The sequence below is a fragment of the Capricornis sumatraensis genome, chromosome 20, assembly GCF_032405125.1.
Source record: "Capricornis sumatraensis isolate serow.1 chromosome 20, serow.2, whole genome shotgun sequence".
NCBI classification, from domain to species: Eukaryota; Metazoa; Chordata; class Mammalia; order Artiodactyla; family Bovidae; genus Capricornis; species Capricornis sumatraensis.
Genome location: NC_091088.1, coordinates 69631136 through 69653812, shown reverse-complemented (window position 1 = coordinate 69653812; position 22677 = coordinate 69631136). Strand labels below are relative to the sequence as shown.

The following is a 22677-nucleotide window of genomic DNA, read 5'->3' as shown; positions in this document are numbered from 1 at the left end:
TAGATTCAGGGTGCTGGGCTAGAAAGGACTCCTCCTTTAAGGTCCCCAGACTCAAGCGCAGAGGGAAGGACAGGTGAAGAGTCCCAAAACATCAATACGTCTCATCAGAAAACCTCCATCGGCCCTACTTTAAAAACATACAAAATTCACACACTTCTCTTACGTCCACAGCCACCACTCTAGTCACCCACAATCAACACATTTGGACTATTGCAGTCGACACCCTCCTGGTCTCACGTCCCACCCTCAGGCTTCCCCAGTCTTTCCACTGTGCTACCAGAGGGACCTTTAACACCCAACGTCAGATCACCTCCCTTCTCTGTTATAAACCTTCCGCGGTTCCCATCACCGTCAAAACAGTGGTCCAGCTTCCCAGACTGCCATTCCAGTCCGACTCCTGCCTGCCTGCTCTCTGTTCTGAGCACACATAACCGCAGCGACCTGCCGTTTCCAGAACATACCTAATCCAACCTCACCTCCAAGTGTTGGTACCTGGGGGCTCCTAAGCCCTGGAAACCATTTCGCACCTCATCCCGTCAACACTGGGAACGGGATCCTCCCCACGTATTCACCGTCAATGACCGCCCTTCACCGCCTTCTTACTCAAGAGAAGGGAGCGACGAAGACCAAGTTCGGAAAGCCTGAGAACACAACGTCCGCCACACCTGAGTAGGCGAGGGCTTGAGGGACCCTCCACTCACCTGAGCCCAGTTCGTTGGCGCCGCAGCCGCCATGGGGTCCTGTGAGTAGAACCAGGTCGAGAAACGCGACTGCAGTGGGAGCAGCGGGACCCGCACACCCCCTCGGGTGTGGTGGGCCCTGGACGATGGTCGAGCTCGGAGCCTTGGCTTCCTCGTGGTCCAAAACGGCGCACAGGCTCCGGGTGCCGCCTCCGGAAGCGAACGAGGACGGAGAGCGAGCGCGAAGGCCTGGGAAGGAGTACAGCCCCAGCCCACTGCTCCGCGCTAGGCGGCCCGTCCCACGGCGGCGACCATGGATCGTCCTAAGGGCGCGGACGGAGGCCCCAACCTTATTACCGTCCGTTCCTATTCGCTTCCCGAGAGTCGCACGGAAAGCGGCGCCCAGGCCGACTCGCAGCTTCCGCAGCCACTTTCCCGGCACCAGCAAAATACGTCACGACCGTGACGCCGGAAGTCCCGCCTCTGTCTGAAAGGGCCGACGGAAACGCGCATCTTCTGGGCTGCCATTGGCGCAGAGCGGATGCGCCGCGAAACAGACTTCTGGATAAAGGAGTCTGTGGCCCACATCCAGCCGGGGAAAAGGCCGATTTCTGGTTGTCCCCGACAGCTGCGCGGAGGCAGGTGGAGAGAGAAAGGTTCTTAAGTTCTAGAAGGTGGTAGTTTCTCAGTCGGACCCGACTCTTTGTGACCCATGGCCTGTAGCCCCCCCCAGGCTCCTCTGTCCATGGAGTTCTCCAGGCAAGACTACTGGAGTGGGTTGCCATTCCCTCCTCTAGGGAAACTTCCTGACCCAGGGATTGAACCCGAGTCTCCTGCATAGCCATCTGAGCCATCCGGGAAGTGCCCGACCTCCCCATAAAGGCGACGCGCCCACATTTCTGTGATGACATGTAGGAAAGCGGCGTCCTCCGACGTCTCCAGCAGGTGGAGCATTCTTTCATCCTAGGAGAGCTGCTTCACCTCTTGGGAGTTTTGGAGACTGAGATTTAAATTGAATGGATGGAAGGGAATTCTCTGGTGGCCCAGTGGGTTAGGAATCTGCCCTTCCACAACAGGGGGCCCAGGTTTGATCCCTAGTCGGGAATTACAAACCCCAAGCTACTCTCGCGGCCAAAAGGAAATATATATATATTATATATATATATAATATATATATATATATAACCCTAACCCTATATATATATAAGAGATCGATACCCCTCTCTTGTGCAGTCTTCCTGTCGTAACATGAAATGTGCCTGCTATTCGTTGATATCTAAAACGGGCTCAGCATCCCTTCTGAACTTGCTCAAAAAGCACATTCTGGGATCCAACCTACACTTTCTGACACAAAAACCCTGGGCGTGGGAATTGAAAGTCATGACCACCTCCTTACCCCAACTACAGCAATTAAAATGAGAAAATACCTTCCAAATGGACAGTGAGATGAAAAGTGCTTAGCACAAGACCTGGTGCTGAACACACACAAGCTGACTGTTACTATTCATCATGACCACAACTTCCTACACATACAGCTAGAGGAGGATGTCGGAGGCTCTTTGCAGAATCACTGATCATATTTTTCAGAATATAAATGCAATCAGTCTTGACTCACCAAGTAGCATTATAGGTAATGGCAAACATTTTGCATAGATCACAGCTGTATACCTGTAAGTTCATTCTATTTTTTAAAACAATAAATGCAGGCAATTGTCATAAACTACTGGGTCTATTGTCAAACAGATGCATTTCTACAGACCATATGATTCGAAACGTTGAAGTATCAAGAGTAATTTCTGTTAGACTTAAATGGGCAGTGGAGTTAACATAGTTTCATATCATGGTTCACTGTGTGAGATGACAAAATCATGCCTAATTCAGAACAAACTCAGGCTCCTCCTGCCTTCCACCATAACCCTCAACAGGCAGACCTGGTACTAATGTATGATCGTCAGGTGGCCCAGCCTGGTATCTAGTGGCTCAGGTCATGGTCCTCTTCAAGATATCATCTTTCCATCACCTGGAGCTACAGCTCCCACAGAAGTAATCATTCCTGGGGAGGAGTGACAACTGGAACTATTGAGGTCCACAGAGGTACCCCAGGAAGGAGTATAAATGAGAAGATAAATTGAAGAAACATTTTTCACAATCACTCCAGCCCATTTCCATTGGCCAAAATTTATTTGCATGCTTCCAAGTTAAGTTAGGGAAGGTGGTGGGACATGCCTATCCTCCTGGGTGTCCAGAAGGAGAAAAGAGTATTGGGGAACAAGTAGCCAGTTTTCTAGCACAAAATATTGATCAGATCACCAGATGCCCATTTTTATTATTCATCTTCTGCATTCTACACTCTTACATCTTCATTCATGTGACCAGATCATAATTTATTTAGGCATGTTCCTACTGATGGTTGGGTTGGTTGTTTCAACCTCTTGGCTGTTATCAATAAATCTGTTGTAAACTTTCTTGTATATATATCTGGGAGAAAAAAAAGTCCTCATTTTAAATGGGTATATGCTTAGAATTGGATTTGCTTATTTCTAATATATACATATATACATATGTTGAAATTTCATCTTGACACAAAGAGTTAAAATTGAAATTAATGAAAGCACTGTGTAAGAATTAATTAATTGGCTTGTGGAATTTGCAACAGAAACCATTGGATGTACCATTACCATTTGTAAACTGCATTGTGAGCAACTGCTCAGTCATGTCTGAGCATGACTGGGACATGCTGAGACTCTTTCTGACCCTACGGACTGTAGCCCTCCAGGCTCCCCTGTCCAAGGAATTCTCTAGGCAAGAATACTGGAGTGGGGTGCCATTTCCTGCTCTGAGTAATCTTCCCAACCCATGGATCAAATCCACATCTCTTGTATTTCCTGCCTTGGCAGGTGGATTTTTACCAGTGCAGCACCTGGGAAGCATGTCACACCCTTTGTATCAATAAAATTTGTAATCAACTTACATAATCTATATGCACTTTTTAAAAATACAAATTTATTTTCATTGGAGGCTAATTACTTTACAACATTGTATTGGTTTTGCCATACATCAACATGAATCCACCACAGGTTGTACACGTGTTCCCCATCCTGAACCCCCCTCCCACCTCCCTCCCCATACCATCCCTCTGGGTCATCCCAGTGTAGCAGCCTGGAGCATCCTGTATCATGCATCTAACCTGGACTAGCGATTCGTTTCATGTATGATATTATACGTTTCAATGCCATTCTCCCAAATCATCCCACCCTCTCCCTCTCAGAGTCCAAAAGACTGTTCTATACATCTGTGTCTCTTTTGCTGTCTCGCATACAGGGTTATCGTTACCATCTTTCTAAATTCCATATGTATGCATTAGTATACTGTATTGGTGTTTTTCTTTCTGGCTTACTTCACTCTATAATCGGCTCGTTTCATCCACCTCATTAGATCCACTGTTTTCTTAAGAGCAGAGTTAAATGTTTATCATCACATTCTATGTGATCTGCACTTGGGAATGCCCATGTAAATGTGTGTGTACGTGAGCGAGTGAGCTGTTGTGTGTCTCTGGATGGTTCCCCCTATTCATGTACAACCATTTGTACATCTGCCAACGTGGCTGTACAAAGGTGTCTACCTTTGCCTCTCACCCTGTGCCCCTCTCTGTGTACCCGTTGCTGCTTGTGTCCTGTGTAGCGTGTGTGTGTTCAGGAGTTTCTCTCTGGGTGTCTCCATCTCCGCACACCAGTGCCCCACGTCTGCATGTACGTATCTTTGTGCCAGTGGATGCATCTGTGTGTTGTACGTGCACATCCCTGTGAGCACTGTTCACGGTACGTATGGGACTTGTGAGCACACGTACCTGGGCATCCTGTGTCTGTTTTCATGAGTGTGTGTGTCTTTGGTCAACATAAACATATCCTCTCTATTCTGTGTCCTGGTGGCTATCTGTGTGTACTTCTGCATAGGATTTTGTGTCCCGCATGTGTCCAAGTTGCACGTCTGCAGATTCATCTTTGTGGAACCCTGTGTGTGATGGCACTGCAGTCTCCTGCTAGTCTCTGTGAGCCCCATGGCCTCTCTGAGCGTGCCCTGCATGTGCCTGCCGCTGGTGCCTGTGACAAGGCGTCCATGCTGGACCCACGTCTCCTGCTCTGCACTGGCCTCGTCCCCCTGAGGGAGTCTTGCCACGAGGGCTTCGCAAACAGCTGGGCACTCCTGGAACAGCATCCCTGCAGAATATATGTGCCCTTGGCTTTCCCAACGCAGAATTCACCTTCTCTGGGAGACCCCACTGACAAGCCCCTCAGGTGAGCCACCTCCGTGCCCAGACCCTACCCTCAGAACTCCCTACACTGAACTTTCGATTTCTCACGTGCCTCAGGATCGTGTGCCCCGCTCCCCATCACTGCACAGGAGGTTCCCTCTGTCTAGAATTCGACGTGTGGGCTGATTTCTATCTGTATCTCAGATTCAAATTACATGCCATGGAAGGGCTGTGATTGGAAGGGGGACAGCAGAGTTCAGGGGGCCCTGGAGATCAGGCAGCCAGTCTGATACTCACCTCTGAACTCTGGGTTTTTCCTGTTGAACACTGTTCCCCTAAAATGAAGACTGCCAGCTATTTCTCCAGCAAAGAGGGGCTCACACAGGATCAACTGAGAATTCTGATTTGGAGCCTGCAATAATGGCGTGCCACCAAACAAGGACCTGCACAGCAAGAGAACACTTTCACAGAGGGGAAACGTGAATCAGGAGAGAGTCCAGGGCTTTTCCTTGACTGCGTCTTTTCCTGGAAGAAGAGGAACCTTTCTCCTTCCTGTTGGGCACTGCTGTCCACGGCAGGGTGTGAGAGCTCCCTCCTGCTGGTCTCCTGACTCTATGTAACCAAGGTTTCTATTTTACACACACAAATACTCAAGCCCAAGCCTAAGTGACATGACCAAGGCCATGTGGTTGGGGATGGGCATGGTGCAGACAAGTTGCAATCCCAATCAATATCATCCTCAAGCTCCAGAGGAAAGAAAAACAGGTTATTAAAGAGACAGGAGCACTTCCATGTTTATTATAGTTCACAATAGCAAAGATGTGGAAACCACCAAAACGTCCGTCAACGGATACAGGAATAAAAACATATATACATCAACAATGGAATACCACTCAGCCCTGAGGAGAAAGGAAATCCTGCCATTTGCAACAATACAGATGGACCTTGAGGATATTATGCTAAGTGATATACATCAAATATTGTATAATATCCCTTATATGTGGAAAAAGCAAAACAAAACCAAAAACTGAGCTGGAAAACATTACAGTGATGGTTACCAAAGGCCGGGGGTGGGGTCAGGGGGTGGGAGGATGATGTTCACGGGCATACGCTTACACCTCATAGGCAAATAATTCCGAGAGATCTTACATACAGTACAGGGATTACAGACAATAAAACTATATTATAAACATTAAACTTGCCAAGAGATGGTATCTCATCTGTTCCCACCACTAGAAGAGATGATAATTCTGTGGCTAACAGAGGCTGACTGATGCTACGATGGCAATCATACTACAGTGTAAATGTATCAGATAAATATGATGTACATCTTAAATGTACATAGTTATGTCAATTGTATCTCGATAATTAACAGATAAATAAAAATGAACTTAAACTGTTTTAAGTAGTAAAGTAAAATGTACCCATTCATAAGTGTGTCCTTATGTCTTTAGATTACAATTGTAGACAACATTTTTGTATCTTAAGTTTTAAAGGCCTCATAAACCAAGGTGTCACCTAAGATGATGTTTTGTAACAAGTAACATTTGCAGAGATGTTCTCAAGCTCCCAGCTTTCCTGGTGGGGCGTGGCACACAGTGCGTATTAATTCAGGTGTTTAATCTCTCAAACACCTCCCCTGCCACCCAAAAACAGCAACAAAAAATGCCAGCCAAGAGGAGAGTGAAAAAGTTGGCTTAAAGCTCAACATTCAGAAAACGAAGATCATGGCATCCTGTCCCATCACTTCATGGGAAATAGATGGGGAAACAGTAGAAACAGTGTCAGACTTTATTTTGGGGGGCTCCAAAATCACTGCAGATGGTGACTGCAGCCATGAAATTAAGACGCTTACTCCTTGGAAGAAAAGTTATGACCGACCTAGATAGTATATTTAAAAGCAGAGACATTACTTTGCCGACTAAGGTCCGTCTAGTCAAAGCTGTGGTTTTTCCAGTGGTCATGTATGGATGTGAGAGTTGAACTGTGAAGAAGGCTGAGCGCCAAAGAATTGATGCTTTTGAACTGTGGTGTTGGAGAAGACTCTTGAGAGTCCCTGGGACTGCAAGGAGATCCAACCAGTCCATTCTGAAGATCAACCCTGGGATTTCTTTGGAAGGAATGATGCTAAAGCTGAAGCTCCAGTACTTTGGCCACCTCATGCGAAGAGTTGACTCATTGGAAAAGACTCTGATGCTGGGAGGGATTGGGGGCAGGAGGAGAAGGGGACAACAGAGGATGAGATGGCTGGATGGCATCACGGACTCGATGGACGTGAGTCTGAGTGAACTCCGGGAGACGGTGATGGACAGGGAGGCCTGGTGTGCTGCGATTCATGGGGTTGCAAGGAGTTGGACACGACTGAGCGACTGAACTGAACTGAATAAACTGTCATTGGTTTCTCAGGAAAATCAGAAAAAAAGTCATAAATACATTTATTCGCCCGTTATATTTTTCAGTGCATTGTAATGGTAGAGCTATGGTTGAAGAGTCTTGAAACTGCACAGTAGCCACTGGTTCTCTCTCCTTTATAAATCCTCAGATGCAATCTCCTAGGATGGACCAATTTCCTGTATGACTCTTCAAATGACAATAAGTGATAACTCATCTCAGAAGATTTTCTCACAGCATACGAACACTTGTTTCTCTTTGGTATAATTCCTCAGAGTACAAAGCTTCCTCTGTTCAGAAGATTTTCCCCAGGAGTTACATTCAAAAGGTCTTTTCCCAGTATGAGTGCTCTGATAGTGCCTGAGACAAGTTCACATGTAAAAGGCTTTGGCCCATTTCTTACGCTCACAGGGCTTCTCCCCAGTATGAACACTCTGAGGCTTGGTAAGGAATGAATGAATGAAGAGGCACTGTCCACATTCACTAGATTCACGTTTCTCCCTCATGTAAGCCTTCCCGTATGGAATCAGGGAGGAACTATAACTAAAGGCTCTCTGATATTCTTATACTCAAAGGGTTTTTCTCCAGCATGGATCCTATTAGGCCAGACAAATAAGGGAGAATGAAGGCCTTTCCACATTCACTGTACTCTGGGGTCCTCTCTCGTGAGAACCCTCACATGATGAGTGGAAAAACAGTTGCCATAGCAGGTATACCCACATACTTTGCACTCAAAGTATGACTGTTTTTGGAGTGCGAAATGTTACTTGGAACAAAAGCAGAGCAGACACAAGATACTTTCCCACACTCTTTGCATTTATAAGGCTTCTCAGAGTGAATGTGCTATTGCTGCATGAGCCTGACCACTCCTGTGGTTCTGCTGAGCATAAATCCTCATGTGCTGACTTGGGCCCACCCTCAGGAGAAAGGCACATCAACATTTGTTAAACTGTCCCACATTTTCTTCCACTTGCAGAGACTTGCCTGTGTAGATCATGGAAGCCTTCCCTGGTGCACGTTGAGTTCTGTTTATGAAAAGCATCTACCGGAGGATTGCTCCAGTGACTGCTGGAGTGCAGACTGTCACCTGTTCTCACACCACGGTGTTCACAGATCATCCTCCTGAAGACTCTCCTTGTGGGAAACTGTTCCTGGGCTCCAGGGCCCTTCGCATTTCTGATTTCTAGTTTGCTCCAACCCAGAGTCCCAGAGTCAACTGACCCTGGAGCAACATTCCCTCCAAGGGCCACTGAGAGGCAGAAGGCTTTATGGCCTCAGTTGTGCTTTCTGGCCCAACAGGAATCCAATACCCAAAAGGACCTCGTGGCGATGACAGCAGAGAATAAGCTCCCAACATGCCCACCTGGCTCCTCCCCATGGCGAGGGGCCAGGTGCTGGCTGGGAAGTTCTCGCCAGCCTCTCTGCAAGTGAAGGCTGTCTCTGATGTACAGGATCCGTAGCGCTTTACAAATGAAGCCTGGGTTTTCTCTTCTGAAGATTCCATTCCACCACTTCTGTATCTGGTCAAGGTTTACACTACACCCGAAATCTCTCCCCATGATTCACCTGCTGGGAGTTCCCTGTGGCTCAGCCAGGCGCCAAACTGTCTTTCAAGACTGGGCCATGCATGTCGCAGGGGTGAGCCATGTGGATGGAGGGCTCAGCCTGGGCAGTTCTCATCTGCGGCTGGCTCACAGGAACCCCCTGCTCAGAAGATGCAGCCACACCCGCCACTCCGTGCCAACAACCTGAAGGACGACAGATGTGGCTGAAGCGCATGTTCAGCTGGTGGCCTCCAGTAACAAATGTGCACCTGATACAACCGGCAATGGGTCTGTGGGACTGCGGGCCTCACATGGGGCCCAGGATCAGGAGGAGGAGGGGCCTCTGACTGTTACAGAGGAAGGGAACCTCGGAGGAGGGGATACCAGGATGGGGCAGCGTGGCCAAGGGCACTCTGAACCGCACCATGCAGATGGTCTGAAGCAAGGCTCTTGGTTCCTTGTGCCAGGTGAGTGCTGTGAGAAAGGGTCTAGCCAGGGCCAGAAAAACCTGGCCTGACAGAATATCAAACCTGGCCCAGAACTGAGTATCTGGCCTGACAGTGTTGAAGGGAAATGTAAGGATATGTGCACATCTCATGACATGTTAAAAGAAACCCAATGCTGTGGAGTGCTGTGTGGAGGAGCAAGAGGTCAGGTGAGACGTGCGACTAGAAAGGGGGGTGGAACAGGCAGGCGCCCAAGGGCAGAGCAGCAGCGACAAACAAGCGAAGCATCCAAGACGGGGGAGGAGACACCACAGGTGCAGCGCAAACTGCTGTTATAAAGCAAAGCCAGCCCTGCTGCCCGCGCTCTCTGCTCACCAGGCCTGGGCCAGCCCTGCTGCCCGCGCTCTCTGCTCACCAGGCCTGGGCCTCCTCCAGGTCTTCTCTGCTCTGACCGGAGCAGTGTCTACCTCCTCAGGCACCCCAGGCTCCCCTCCGGCTCCAGCTGGGTAGCCCCATGAGACCTGGAAACTGCAAGTCCTAATGGGAAAGAACAGCTGATGAGGGGTCAGTAGTGACCCTGGGAGACTCCCTTCACAGAGAAGATGGCGGAATGGGGCAGAACCCGGGGCACAGGAGACCAGAGATCTGGCGTGTCGGGGGCAGACTGCAAGACTTCTCACCCCCAAATCCTTCATCTCAAAGCTCCAGGCAGCAGAGGTTGGGGCGGCTCTGGGAGAGGAGGGAGGTGCCCCTCACCCTAGGACTCACACTCCTACTCCAGGGAACAAGGAAAGAAGCTGCGCCGTGACAAAAGTGTGAGACACCGAGAACTGCCCATAAGAAAAAACAACACTCAGCTCAGGAAACTGGGAATCACGTCCCTTCTAATGCCTTCCAGCTGAGTGCTGGCTGGGTTTAAACACTATTTTATAATGAACAGAAAATAATTTTGTTCATTAGAAAATAATGAAACACTGTGGGATGGCACTTCTGAGGGCAGACTGTAAAAATATCAGTTTCTCTCCTGGATGCTGTCTCTTGCCGTCATCTCAGAAATCAGCTGCCTTGTTGTGACCGGCCTAAGGAGAACACGACATGGCGAGCAACTGAGGGAGGGCTTCGTCCAACAGCCTCCTGGCCACGTGCATGACCCTGAAGGGAGACTCACCACCAGTTGAGCTTTCAGATCAGATGGAAACCCTGGGCAGCTTGCCAGCAAGGTCATGAAAGACCCTAAGCTAGGGGTTCCCAAGTAGAATATGCCTGATTCTTTACCCAAAGCAACTGTAAGATAAACGTGTGTCTATTCAGCGCACTAAGCTTTGGGGTAATTTACCAGGTAGCAACAGGGACTCACCCAGCGATGACACCAGTGCGAAGTTCTCCAGCATCACATCGCGGTACAGGAGTCTCTGAGCTTCCTCCAGCAGCTCCCACTCCTCCCGGGAGAAGTACACGAACACATCCTCGAAGGTCACACCACCCTGCCACGATGGGGACAGATAAGCTGGCAGGCAGCATCTCGCCCCAGAGCACCCCACGTCCCTCTCTTCCCCAGTCTCCCAACTCAGAGGAGACGCCCGACTGTGCGCCACACTGGTAGTTGCTCTCTCCTCTTTTCCCTCTGATTACTGTGTGCAGCTCAGAGCAAAACCAGGCAGGAGGGCAGAAAAAAATACTTCCTAAGCTAAGTACAGTATGACCGACCTCAAACTCTCTCTTGCCAGCCTGCTGTCCTGGTGTCATTCAGACTGGATCTCCCAGGTGAGCTCGGGCTCACCTTCGCCCACCGGTCCCCTGGACTTGGATCTTAAAGCTATCGGCTCACAATCCTCCCAGGGCTCCCTGCCTCTTCCCTCACTTCCACAGCCTCCTCTGTGCAGCCAGAGGAAACCTACGTAAGGAAACGTGTTAAATCACCTCCACCTTCTCTCCAAACGTTCAGAAGGGAGGCCTAGCTCCTCTGGCTGTCATTCCAGGCCTGACCTCAGCCCGGGTGCTCTCTGTTCCCCTAAGGCACAATGTAGACCTTGGTCACTCCCAACTCTGGCTCACCCCTGAGAGTCGGCACATGGTGCCGAAATTTACCCCCGTAGTTGTCATTTTAGGAATCTATTCATATGCCTGAATTCGGTAGCCTACCCCAGAAGTAACTCCCTCCAGAGACCCGCGACCAAGAACCGGGAGAAGGGAAGGCAGAGTCCCAGGAAAAACACCAGCAGCTATCGCCAAGGGCGTGGCTCTGGGTGGCCCTCCACTCACCTGCGCCGGCTTCATCGGTGCTGCCGCACCTGCCACTGCCACGGGACACAGTGGGCGGAAAGGGGCCCCGAGAGGCGGGAGACCAGGGCAGGCTCAGCTCGGGCCGCGCCTCAAACTCCGAAGCCCGCCATAAAATGAAGTCAAACAACAACCAAAAAAATGACGTCGAATGCCCGAAAGGCCCAGGCCGCCGTCCTCGGGGCCCTTGGCGACGGAGCGCGGGTGGAGGCCTGCAGAAACGTGCAGTCTTGGCGGAGCCTGGCAAACGCCAGGCGCGAAGTCTCCTGTCCCATAGACGGGGACACAGTGTCACGGCGAAGGAGCCGGAGCTGGGGCGTCACGGCTCCGATGGGGTGCGGAGACAGGCCCGCTGTCTCGCTCGCCTTCCACGCCCGGCCCTAGAGACACGGTCCCGGAGCTGTGCTCCGGTCCACGTGGTCGCCTCTCAACCATCAACCGCTCCCGGAAGGAGGCTCTACCGCAACGAGACCGGAACTCCCGCCCCGAAGCCGCCGGAAACGGCCCTTCCCGGATTGTGATTGGCCCAGGGGTGAAGGCGGAAGTGCCGGTGGCATCCGCTTCTGTGCAACAGTTAACTCCCAGCCTGTGCCAACGCGCGTGCGCCTTTTCCCTTCTCTTTGGCGATGGCCCCTCGGCACCACGCGGAGAGACTGGGAGATAACTTAGCTTCACTTTTTCCTAATACAGGGCGCGGCTTCCTCTTAAAGGAGAGTGCCCAAATTGCCATAGGCCTGGGGGCAGTGCCCCGCCTTCTCTGATCACTGCAGGACTTAGGGTTCCATCCAGACGCAGGGCATGAGGAGCTCGGACTGGTGCTGAGTTCACAAGCTATGGATAATTCTTAAAGAGATGCGAATGCCAGACCAGCTTACCTGGCCTCCTGCAAAATCTGCATGCAGGTCAAGAAGCAACAATGGACATGGAGCAACAGACTGGTTCAAAATCGTTTCCAGCAGTCACGTATGGGTTTAAGAGTTGGACCATGAAAAGGGCTGAGCGCTGAACAACTGATGCTTTTGAGCTGTGGTGTTGGAGGACTCTTGAGAGTCCCTTGGACTGCAAGTGGATCAAACCAGTGAATCCTAAAGCAAATCAATCCTGAATATTCATTGGACGGACTGATGCTGAGGCTGAAGCTCCAATACGCTGGCCATCTGAAGCAAAGAGCCGTCTCATTAGAAAAGACCCTGATGCTGTGAAAGATTGAAGGCAGGAGAAGGGCATGACAGAAGATGAGATGGTTGGGTGGCATCACCGACTTGATGGACCGGTTTGAGTAAGCTCCTGGAGATGGTGAACGACAGGGAAGCCTGGGGTGCTGCAGTCCATGGGGTGCCAAAGAGCGGGACACGACTGACTGAACAGTACTACTGTCATTAGTATTAACGTGGGGCTTCCCTGGTGGATAGGACAGTAAAGAATCTACTTGCAGTGCAGAAGACCCAGGTTTGATCCCTGGATTGGGAAGATCTCCTGGAGAAGGGCGCTTCCCTGTTAGCTCAGATGGTAATGAATCTGCCTGCAATGCGGGTCTGAGACACAGGTTCGATCCGAGTCAGAAAGATCCCCTGGAGAAGGGAATGGCAACCCACCCCAGATACTTGCCTGGAGAGTTCCATGAAGAGAGGCGCCTGGCCGGCTGCAGTCCGTGGGATTGCAGACACGCTTTCACATACAAGGCTGTGAAAGGCTAAGCCATGGATACCTCTTTGCAAGAATGTTGGCATTATTTATGAAAACATGATTCCTTGACTTGGCAAGTAGCCTCTCAGGACTTCCCTGGTGGCTCAGATGGTAAAGTGTCTGCCTACAATGTGGGAGACCCGGGTTCGATCCCTGGGTTGGGAAGATCCTCTAGAGAAGGAAATGGCAACCCACCCCAGTACTCTGGCCTGGAAAATCCCATGAACGGAGGAGCCTGGTGGGCTACAATCCATGGGGTCGCAAAGAGTGACTAGACTTTCAAACTTTTCAAACTCTCAGGTACTGATTAAATGCTTTACATAAAAAGCATACATTTGTATGTACTATTTTGCATAGTCCTTTTTTTCTATCCATATTTAGTTATCTCTTAAAGAGCAGATAGACTTCTTAAACTACAGGTAGGCACGATGCCCAGAGTTGCATTATTACAAGTAAGAGTCTGATCTTGGGAACATCAGGACTAAGTGCCCTCAGGTCCAAGTGTGGAGTGGAGTTGATGGTTTCACGTCTATGACATGATGACATGTCATCAAGTTCCCAGTAACTGGGGCCTCCTTCTTGCCCTCCTGTCCTCTTCTTCTGGCAGACTTGGGTACAAATATGTGATGATGAGATGGCCCAGCTGGAAGCTCAGAGGCTTTTCAGGTCATGAGGACCTGTCCTCATCAAGACATCATTGCCATCAACCCCCCTTCTGAACCTACAGCACCTGAGGGAGCACTACGTCCTGGGGAGGTTTGAGACTGAGAACCACTGAGGAGATTCCCAGAACGGTGCACAAACGCAAGAGCAATTAAGACGCGCGTCCACAACCACTCCCGCATGTATTCATCGGGCCCCAACCCATGCACATGGTCCCAGGGTTAACTGTTAAGGAAAGCTAGGACATGCTGACCGCCCAGGCAGCCAAAAAGAGACAGTGGGGTTTGTTAGTCATCTAGTCAGTTTATGTCGCAATCCATCGGCTTGGTTACCAGACATTATTTCTCCTATGCATTCCACACAGTCTTCCTTTTATTATTCCAACAACTCAACACTCTATCTAATTACTGAGCCTGCTAGAATTTCTAGGATGCGTTGTTCTTGTACCATGTTCAAACACTGTTCCTTAATACCAGGAAACTATTAACACAAAATAAATCACCTCCAGTCACATACAACATAGTGGGTCCAGGACATAGTGGAAGGATATACTGAAAATGTTTCTCAAAAAGAGAATGAAATAGTAGATAACTAACCCACACATAACACAACACTGTGAAGCAACTATACTCCAATGAACTACATTTAAGGCCAGAGGAAAATGATCCCAGGTGAAAGGTCTGCAGTGACAGAGGACCGAAGATCCAAGGAAAGGGCACCTGTGAATAAATGCAGTTAATTCATTATCTATGTAAAACATGAACAATATCTTGTTGAGGAGAACAATGGAATTACCATGTGATCCTCAATAATATCCACATCGTGCAAAAGATTAAGATATTAACTTATACTTTGTTGTCTTAAAGACATGAATATAATTTTTAAACTTAAACACTAATAAAACAGAAGTATATACATTACCAACTAAAAGTGAAGAATGTAAATAATCTACAGAAATTTTTAAAAGAATGTCGAAGACACAGACCTGAAAAGCACAAGAGGAAGATGCATTTTAAATCAAATATGCCAGCTATCACATGAAATGTACATGTAATAAATGTTTGAATTGGTTGTCAGTAGTTTTTAGTAGGCTGAAAACTATCCAGCAATATTCAGTTTATAAGTCACAGTTTTGAAGATATGTTACAGAGATAAAGCAAATAAAAATTTGGAAAATAAATATATTAGAGTTAGCACAAAATAAATATATATAAAACTGACAATACACAGGACCATAAAAAGATAAATCTAATTTGCATAGGATGAAATAAAACAGAGAGTGCAATAAAACAGGACACAGATTAGTAACAGAAGATCTGAATGAAAACATCTAAAGATGTGCTTAAAATTGTTACAGAATAACCTATGCCTGAAGGAAGCAAAGATCATCAAAATGTGCTTTTTGAAAATAATCACATCCTCAATGCCAACTGGATAGGGCTTTTATAAGCAGTATAAAGGGCAGAATTCCAACAGGCTAGGAGAAACGGATACCATCTGGCCTTATCTTGAGAATACGGGCCTACACTAGTCACCTGCCTTCTCTGCACCTGAGTTTTCTAATCATTAAATTGGAGAGGGTCTCTATGGTCCTTTAAAGTGTTCAAGTCCTATTATTCAAAGCATAATTTTGCTGGTTTTAAATCATTGTAAGATATTCAACTTGAAACTTTGCCTTACAATGTATCAAAGCTAATAACATCCCTACATATTCTCATGAAGTTAATGAATTCCATTAAATGGAATCTCCAGGCCAAAATGGTTTCACCAGAGAATTCTACCAAATATTTACAGAAGAAAAAAAACCAACTCTCAAAATCTCAACCAGGCTGGGAGGGAAAAAGGAAGAAACACTCAAAGTTCATTTTAGGAAGCTAGTATTATTCAGACAGCAGTGCCAAAAAAAAAAAAAACAGGCCAATATGCTCGATTTTATGCATAAAATTTCTCGACAAAATACTGGCAAAAGGAGTGTGTGTGTGTGTGTTCCATAAACTACAGGGTTTACTGCAGAAATGCAAGGCTGGGTCAACATTCAAATCCAGTCAGACAATCTATCATATAAACAGGCTACAGAAGAAAAGTCGTATGATCACATCAGCTGAAAGAGAAAAGGTATTTGACAAAATTCAACACCAGTTCATAATGAAAGCTCTTTGCAAATTAGGAGGGAAACCTACCAAACTTGGTTTTAAAACATCTGTATAAAAACCCATACTGTCATCTTATTTAATGGTCAAGCAACTGAATGCTTTCCCCTTAACATTAAGAATAAGACATGGGTGTCCTCTTTCATCATTTCTATTCAACATTGTACTGGAAATTCTAGCTAGCAGAATAAAGAAAGAAAAAGGAAATAAAAGGGATATACCTAAGGAAGAAGAAATAAGATGTTCAATATTCACAGGTAAGTGTTATTCACTCAGTTGTGTCCAACTCTTTGTGACCCCAGGGATTGTAGCCCACCAAGTTCCTCTCTCCATGGATTTCCCAGGCAAGAACACTGGAGTGGGATCCCACTTTCCTGCTCCAGGGATCTTCCCAACCCAGTGATTGAACCTGGGCCCCCTGCATTGCAGGCAAGTTCTTTACCATCTGAGCTGAGCTGCAGATAGGTAACTTATTGCTTATGAAGAAAATCCTGAGGAATCTGCCAACAAACAAACTTGCTAGAACTAATAAATGAGTCCAGCAAGGGCACAGGATACAAAGTCAACATATACACATTAATTATATTTCTCAATAACAGTAATGACAATGATAAAACTGAAGTTAAAAACTCAATAAAAACCTAACAAACATGCTCAGGATCTGTAAGCTGAAAATTATCAAACACTTATAAAATAAATCAGAGATCCAAATAAATGAAGAGACATACCATGTTCATGGAGTGGAAGACTCAACATAATAAAGATGCCAAATCTCACCAAAATGATCCATAGATTAATGGAATTTCTATAAAAATCCCACAAGACGTTTTTAATATATAGACCAGCACATGTTAAAACTTACACAGAAAACCAAAGGAAAAATTGACATGGGAAACTAAATCAATTTTTAAAACTATAAAAAAAAAAAAAACTATAACGAAGATGGAAGTACTTTATCCAGTTTTAAGGTTTAATGATAGCTACAGTATTCAACATAATGTATTGGCAGAGGTTTAAATACACAGATCAGTAGGATAACACAAAGAACTCAGAAACAGTCCAAAAATTAGTATGCCCAATAGATTTTTTTTCCCACTAAGTTCAGTTCAATAGAGGCAGGATAGTCTTTTCAACTATTCAAACAGTGCCAGAACAACTGAACATCCTTAGGCAACAAAAACACAACCTAAACTGCACACGGTTAATACAAAAAGTAACTCAATATGTATCAGAGATTTAAGAACTTAGAGCTTGCTGAAGACTTCTTAGACAAGACATGAAAAGGATAAAGAGTGGCCTTCACAATAATGCCATAGAGTGTGCCTGGAAAATCCCATGGATGGAGGAGCCTGGTGGGCCGCAGTCTATGGGGTCGCTAAGAGTCAGACGTGACTGAGCGACTTCACTTTCACTTTCATGCATTGGAGAAGGAAATGGCAACCCACTCCAGTGTTCTTGCCTGGAGAATCCCAGGGACGGGGGAGCCTCGTGGGCTACCGTCTATGGGGTCACACAGAGTCGGACATGACTGAAGCGACTTAGCAGTAACACAACAGAAATGACATGGCCTACAATGGCCATAAAAACTAGACGTGTAGTCATTTGAAAAGCCCTGAGAAGGGTTCAGAGTGAATACATGATTATTTTTATGTCTTTCTGTACAGTATGTTTCTTAACGTGAGATGATAATACTATCACATGTTGCTTAAAAAAATAAAAGGAAGGAATCTCAAAATACCCTGACAAATGATATCAGTCATTAGTCCTTACACTGGGACTAAGCCAATGGCGACACTGTGGAACTCACCTGTACCTGTACTGACACAAGCTCATTTCAATCGGTAAAATTCTTGTCACTTTACTTGACAGTGAATCTTCACACAATCTTTTGTAAGGTTAAAAAGGAGATTCCTTCTCTGAATGTACTGCTATCATTTAGCTTAATTTAGCTGTGTGTTTTGTTCTGTTGCGGCTGCAATTCAACCTCTAGAAAACCACTGAAGTGTTCGTGAAGCCTGTCTAAGGAAGAATCAGAGGGAAGAACTGGGATCCATCCGGGAAGGTTGCACAGTTATACTGTCCTCCTCACCCGACAGACAAATAGAGAAACAGATTAAGTATGAGTGTCAGCTGGTTAAAGACACATGACACATTATGTTTCAAAAGTATCAATCATTTCAGTAAAATGGGTTCATTCATATATACATTTTTATCCCCTTAAATATGAAAGTGCATTGTTAAGTCAAGGCTTCATATTTCTCATGAAGACACAGGCTACTCAAGGGTAGAGACAATGCTGTAGAACAAAGGTGTGTGTGTTAGCTGCTCAGTCATGTCCGACTCTTTGCAACACCATGGACTGTAGCCCGCTAGGCCTCTCTGTCCGTGAAATTCTCTGGGCAAGAATACTGCAGTGGGTTGCCAGTTTCTGCTGCAGAGGATCTTCCTGACCCAGGGATCGAACCTGGGTCTCCTGCATTGTAGGTGGATGCTTTACTGTCTGAGCTACTAGGGAAGCAAAGGTGACTTTCAGTAAAGCTTTTCGGATGCACCCTCAACTGTTTAACTCTCCTGACAGTGGACAGCAGCGTACGTGTATACGAGATAAAACGAACGAGGTCCTCTGATCTCTGCAACAACACTCCTCTTACCTCAGATGAACTAAGGGATGACAAACTGCCACAGGCTCGTCATGGAAATCTGAAAGCTGTGTTTGCATTTCTTCTTCTCTTCCATGTCTCTTCCTCTTTTGTTTAAATATCCCTGAGATAATTTTGCAGTGTAAACTGAGGAGGAAGACGTGCCTGAAGACTTTGCTAAGTCCACAGTAAAGATTGGCTCACTCTCCCACGTGAATTTTCAGATATAGAATTAAGTTTCTAGGCTGACTCCATTTCTAACATGATTCTTTAGATGACAACTGATATCCTGCAAACAGGTCTTCTCACAGGGAAGAAAAATGAGGGGATTTCTCTTTGGTATGAATAATCAGATTCTGAGTAAGGTATTTCCTTGGCAAAAGATTTCCCTCAGGGGTTACAGGAGAAGGCAATGGCACCTCACTCCAGTACTCTTGCCTGGAAAATCCCAAGGATGGAGCAGCCTGGTAGGCTGCAGTCCATGGGGTCGCTAAGAGTCAGGCCCGACTTAGCCACTTCACTTTCACTTTTCACTTTCATGCATTGGAGAAGGAAATGGCAACCCAATCCAGCTTTCTTGCCTGGAGAATCCCAGGGACAGAAGAGCCTAGTGGGCTGCTGTCTATGGGGTCGCACAGAGTCGGACACGACTGAAGCAACTTAGCATTAGCAGCAGGGGTTACACGCAGAAGTCTTTCCCCAGAAAGAGTTCTTAGAGGCTCAACTCTAAACGTGGAACGACATAAGTGTGCAGAGTTGCCCCCCCATCTGTCACAGAGACAGGCCTTCCCTCAGTATGAACCCTTTGATGCTGAGTGAGGGAGGAGCTGCGACTGAAGGCCTTTCCACACTCACTGCACTCACACGGCTTCTCTCCAGTGTGGATGATGGCGTGTCGGACAAGGCTTGAGCTCCACCAGAAGGCCTTCCCACACTCCACGCACTTGTAGGGCTTCTCTCCGCCATGAATCCGCTGGTGGCTGCTGAGGTACGATCTGCGGTTGAAGGCTTTCCCACAGTCCGTGCACTTGTACGGCTTCTCTTCACTGTGGATGGTGAAGTGTCGGTTAAGGCTTGACCTACTGCTAAAGGCCTTCCCACATTCTTTGCACTCATAGGGTTTCTCGCCAGTGTGGGCCCTTTTATGCAAGATGAAAGTGGAGCAGTAGATGAAGGCCCTTCCACACTCGGTGCACACATAGGGCTTCTCCCCGGTGTGGACCCGCTGGTGCTCCTTGAGGTACGACTTGCGGTAGAAGGCCTTCCCGCACTCAAGGCACTTGTAGGGCTTCTCCCCGGTGTGGATGACGGAGTGCTTCATGAGCCTAGTGCTGTCACAGAAGCCCATCCCACATTCACTGCACTCATAGGGCTTCTCCCTGGTGTGGATCAGCTGGTGCGTCGTGAGCTGTGACCTGCGGTGGAAGGCTTTCCCACACTCGCTGCACTCATAGGGCTTCTCCCCAGTGTGGATCCACTGGTGTGCTGTGAGCTGTGACCTACGGTGGAAGGCCTTCCCACACTCGCTGCACTCATAGGGCCTCTCCCTGGTGGGGATCAGGTGGTGCTGGAGGAGGTGTGCGCTCTTGCTGAAGGCTCTCCCATACTCTGTGCATCCACAGCGCTTCACTCCAGAGTGAAGCTGCTCGTCTTGAACAAGGAAGCCATGTGTGTTGAAAGCTTTCCCACATTCCCCACACTTACAGGGAAAGTTCCCTTCATGAGTCAGGGGTCCTTGCACCAGCCCACGTAACTTCTGTTCATAGAGAATGTCTCCTGGAGGGACTCGCTGCTGTGCAGTCCTCGAGGGCAGACAGTCATCTGTCCCTAAACCATGATGATCAGGGTTCACTTTCCCAGGGAGTTCCTTCCCCTGGGGGCCTGTCCCTGGTCTCACGGGACCTTCCTGCATCTCCAATGGCCCATCCCCATCCTTGGTTTGCCCCAGCTGGGAGTGCCCTGAGGCCCGCTGAGTCGGTCGTTTCTGGGGCGAGACTTCCTCAGATGAGGCTGGGGGGGAAGGGGCAGGCTGTGGGGCCTCAGGTTTTGTGTTGTCACCTAGAGGGAAGACAATACACAGAAAGGCTCGTAAGTGATGGCAGGGTAGAAGAAACTAAATCACCATGTCAGCGAGAATAAGATGAAGCCAGTGGCCGTCTTTCCAGCCTGCTTCTTTTCAGGTCTCCGAAACTCAGGTTTGCAATTTCTTTCTTTCTCCTGTTTGAATTCTTGAAGATTTTAAAGGGAGGGTATGTCCCCAGGGGGAGAGCATGGACAGAGGACAGAATGTCTGGAGACAAGGAGGGCAGACAGAGGGATGCTGACACTGCGTGTGGTGAGTCTGCTCCAAACCACAACACCTCATGGTGCTATGCGCAGGGGAGCCAGTGAAGGGGTACCTAGTGCTGCCCAGATGGGAGACAGGAATGGGCTGCGGAGGCTTCCTGCTAAGGGCAGACCTATGGATGTGGTAGAAGCTGCAGTGTAGAGAAAATTAGGAGGTTCTTTCAGCCTTAGGAAAGAGAACGAACAAACGCAGAGTCTTCCAGAACCAGGGAGCTGCCCTGCATGAGAACACGAGGTTGGCGGGAGGAGGGTTCCTGAGATGGGATTAGCGTCCTTACGAGAAGAGAGACGAGACAGCTTGCTCCTTTTCTCTGCCACATGAGGACAGAACGAGAAAGCTGCTGTCTGCACACAGAGGAGTGGGCCCTCCTCAGCCGGGATCTGCCAGTACCTTGATCCAGGTCTTCCCAGACTCCTGAACTGACAGACACAAAAGCCTGCTGCTTGAGCTGCCTGGGCTGTGGCTTTCTTGTTACAGCAGCCCACGCTGAGACAGGAGGGCATGAGCAAGGTTCTCATACTGGAGTCTAGGGATGTTCAGTGCATTATGTTCAAAAAGAAACGAATGAGCAGAGAAATAATTTCATTCCTACATCAATTAGTCAAGGTCATCATGAATCAGTGATGACAACGAGCCCATAGAACGATGAAGTGAAACCTGTACCTGGGCTCCACCGAACAGAAGTTAGAGGTCATGTGAGTATTATGGTCTCTGACCACAAACACCTAGGCCTGAATTCCAAAAGAACTCAATGTTAGCTTTATGGCATCTGGCAAGGTACTCAAATGTCACAGGCCTTCACTCTCCTCTTTTGAAAATTAAAGCTAAAGCGAGAACTTGTCTTGTAGGACTGCTGTGAGGATGAAATGACACACTGCCTATGCTGTGCCCAGTAGAGGGCCAGACACAGGGCAAAAACGTCAGTCAATCAGATTTAACTTTTCATTATGGATTAGTCCAATATGTGCACCAGGACCTAACCAGGAAGCATGCAAATTGAAATGGACTGGAATGGGTGAATTTAACTCAGATGACCATCATATCTACTACTGCGGGCAGGAATCCCTCAGAAGCAATGGAGTAGCCATCACGGTCAACAGGAGTCCAAAATGCAGTACTTGGATGCAATCTCAAAAACAACAGAATCGTCTCTGTTCGTCTCCAAGGCAAACCATTCAATATCACAGTTATCCAAGTCTATGCCACAACCAGTAACACTGAAGAAGCTGAAGTTGAATGGTTCTATGAAGACCTACAAGACCTTTTAGAACTAACATGCAAAAAAGATGTCCTTTTCATTACAGGGGTCTGGAATGCAAAAGTAGGAAGTCAAGAAACACCTGCAGTAACAGGCAAATTTGGCCTTGGAATGTGGAATGAAGCAGGGCAAAGACTAATAGAGTTTTGCCAAGACAATGCACTGGTCATAGCAAACACCCTCTTCCAACAACACAAGAGAAGACTCTACACATGGACATCACCAGATGGTCAACACCGAAATCAGACTGATTATATTCTATGCAGCCAAAGATGGAGAAGCTCTATACAGTCAACAAAAACAAGACCGGGAGCTGACTGTGGCTCAGATCATGAACTCCT

General features: G+C 47.6%; 1 protein-coding gene and 1 pseudogene across 1 annotated transcript in view; both read right to left on the bottom strand.

Moving 5' to 3' along the window:
* Positions 1-7156: 7156 nt before the first annotated feature.
* LOC138097115 (zinc finger protein 805-like) overlaps positions 7157-22677 on the bottom strand; it is a 724976-nt gene continuing 709455 nt past the window's right edge. The window contains exons 8-9 of the mRNA XM_068993355.1: positions 19517-20208; positions 7157-7739 (exon numbers count right to left, since the gene is read on the bottom strand). Coding sequence (XP_068849456.1) covers positions 7595-7739; positions 19517-20208 — 837 coding nt within the window. The 3' untranslated portion in view covers positions 7157-7594. The remainder of the gene's footprint in view (positions 7740-19516; positions 20209-22677) is intronic.
* LOC138097142 (zinc finger protein 671-like) lies at positions 8653-10792 on the bottom strand (annotated as a pseudogene).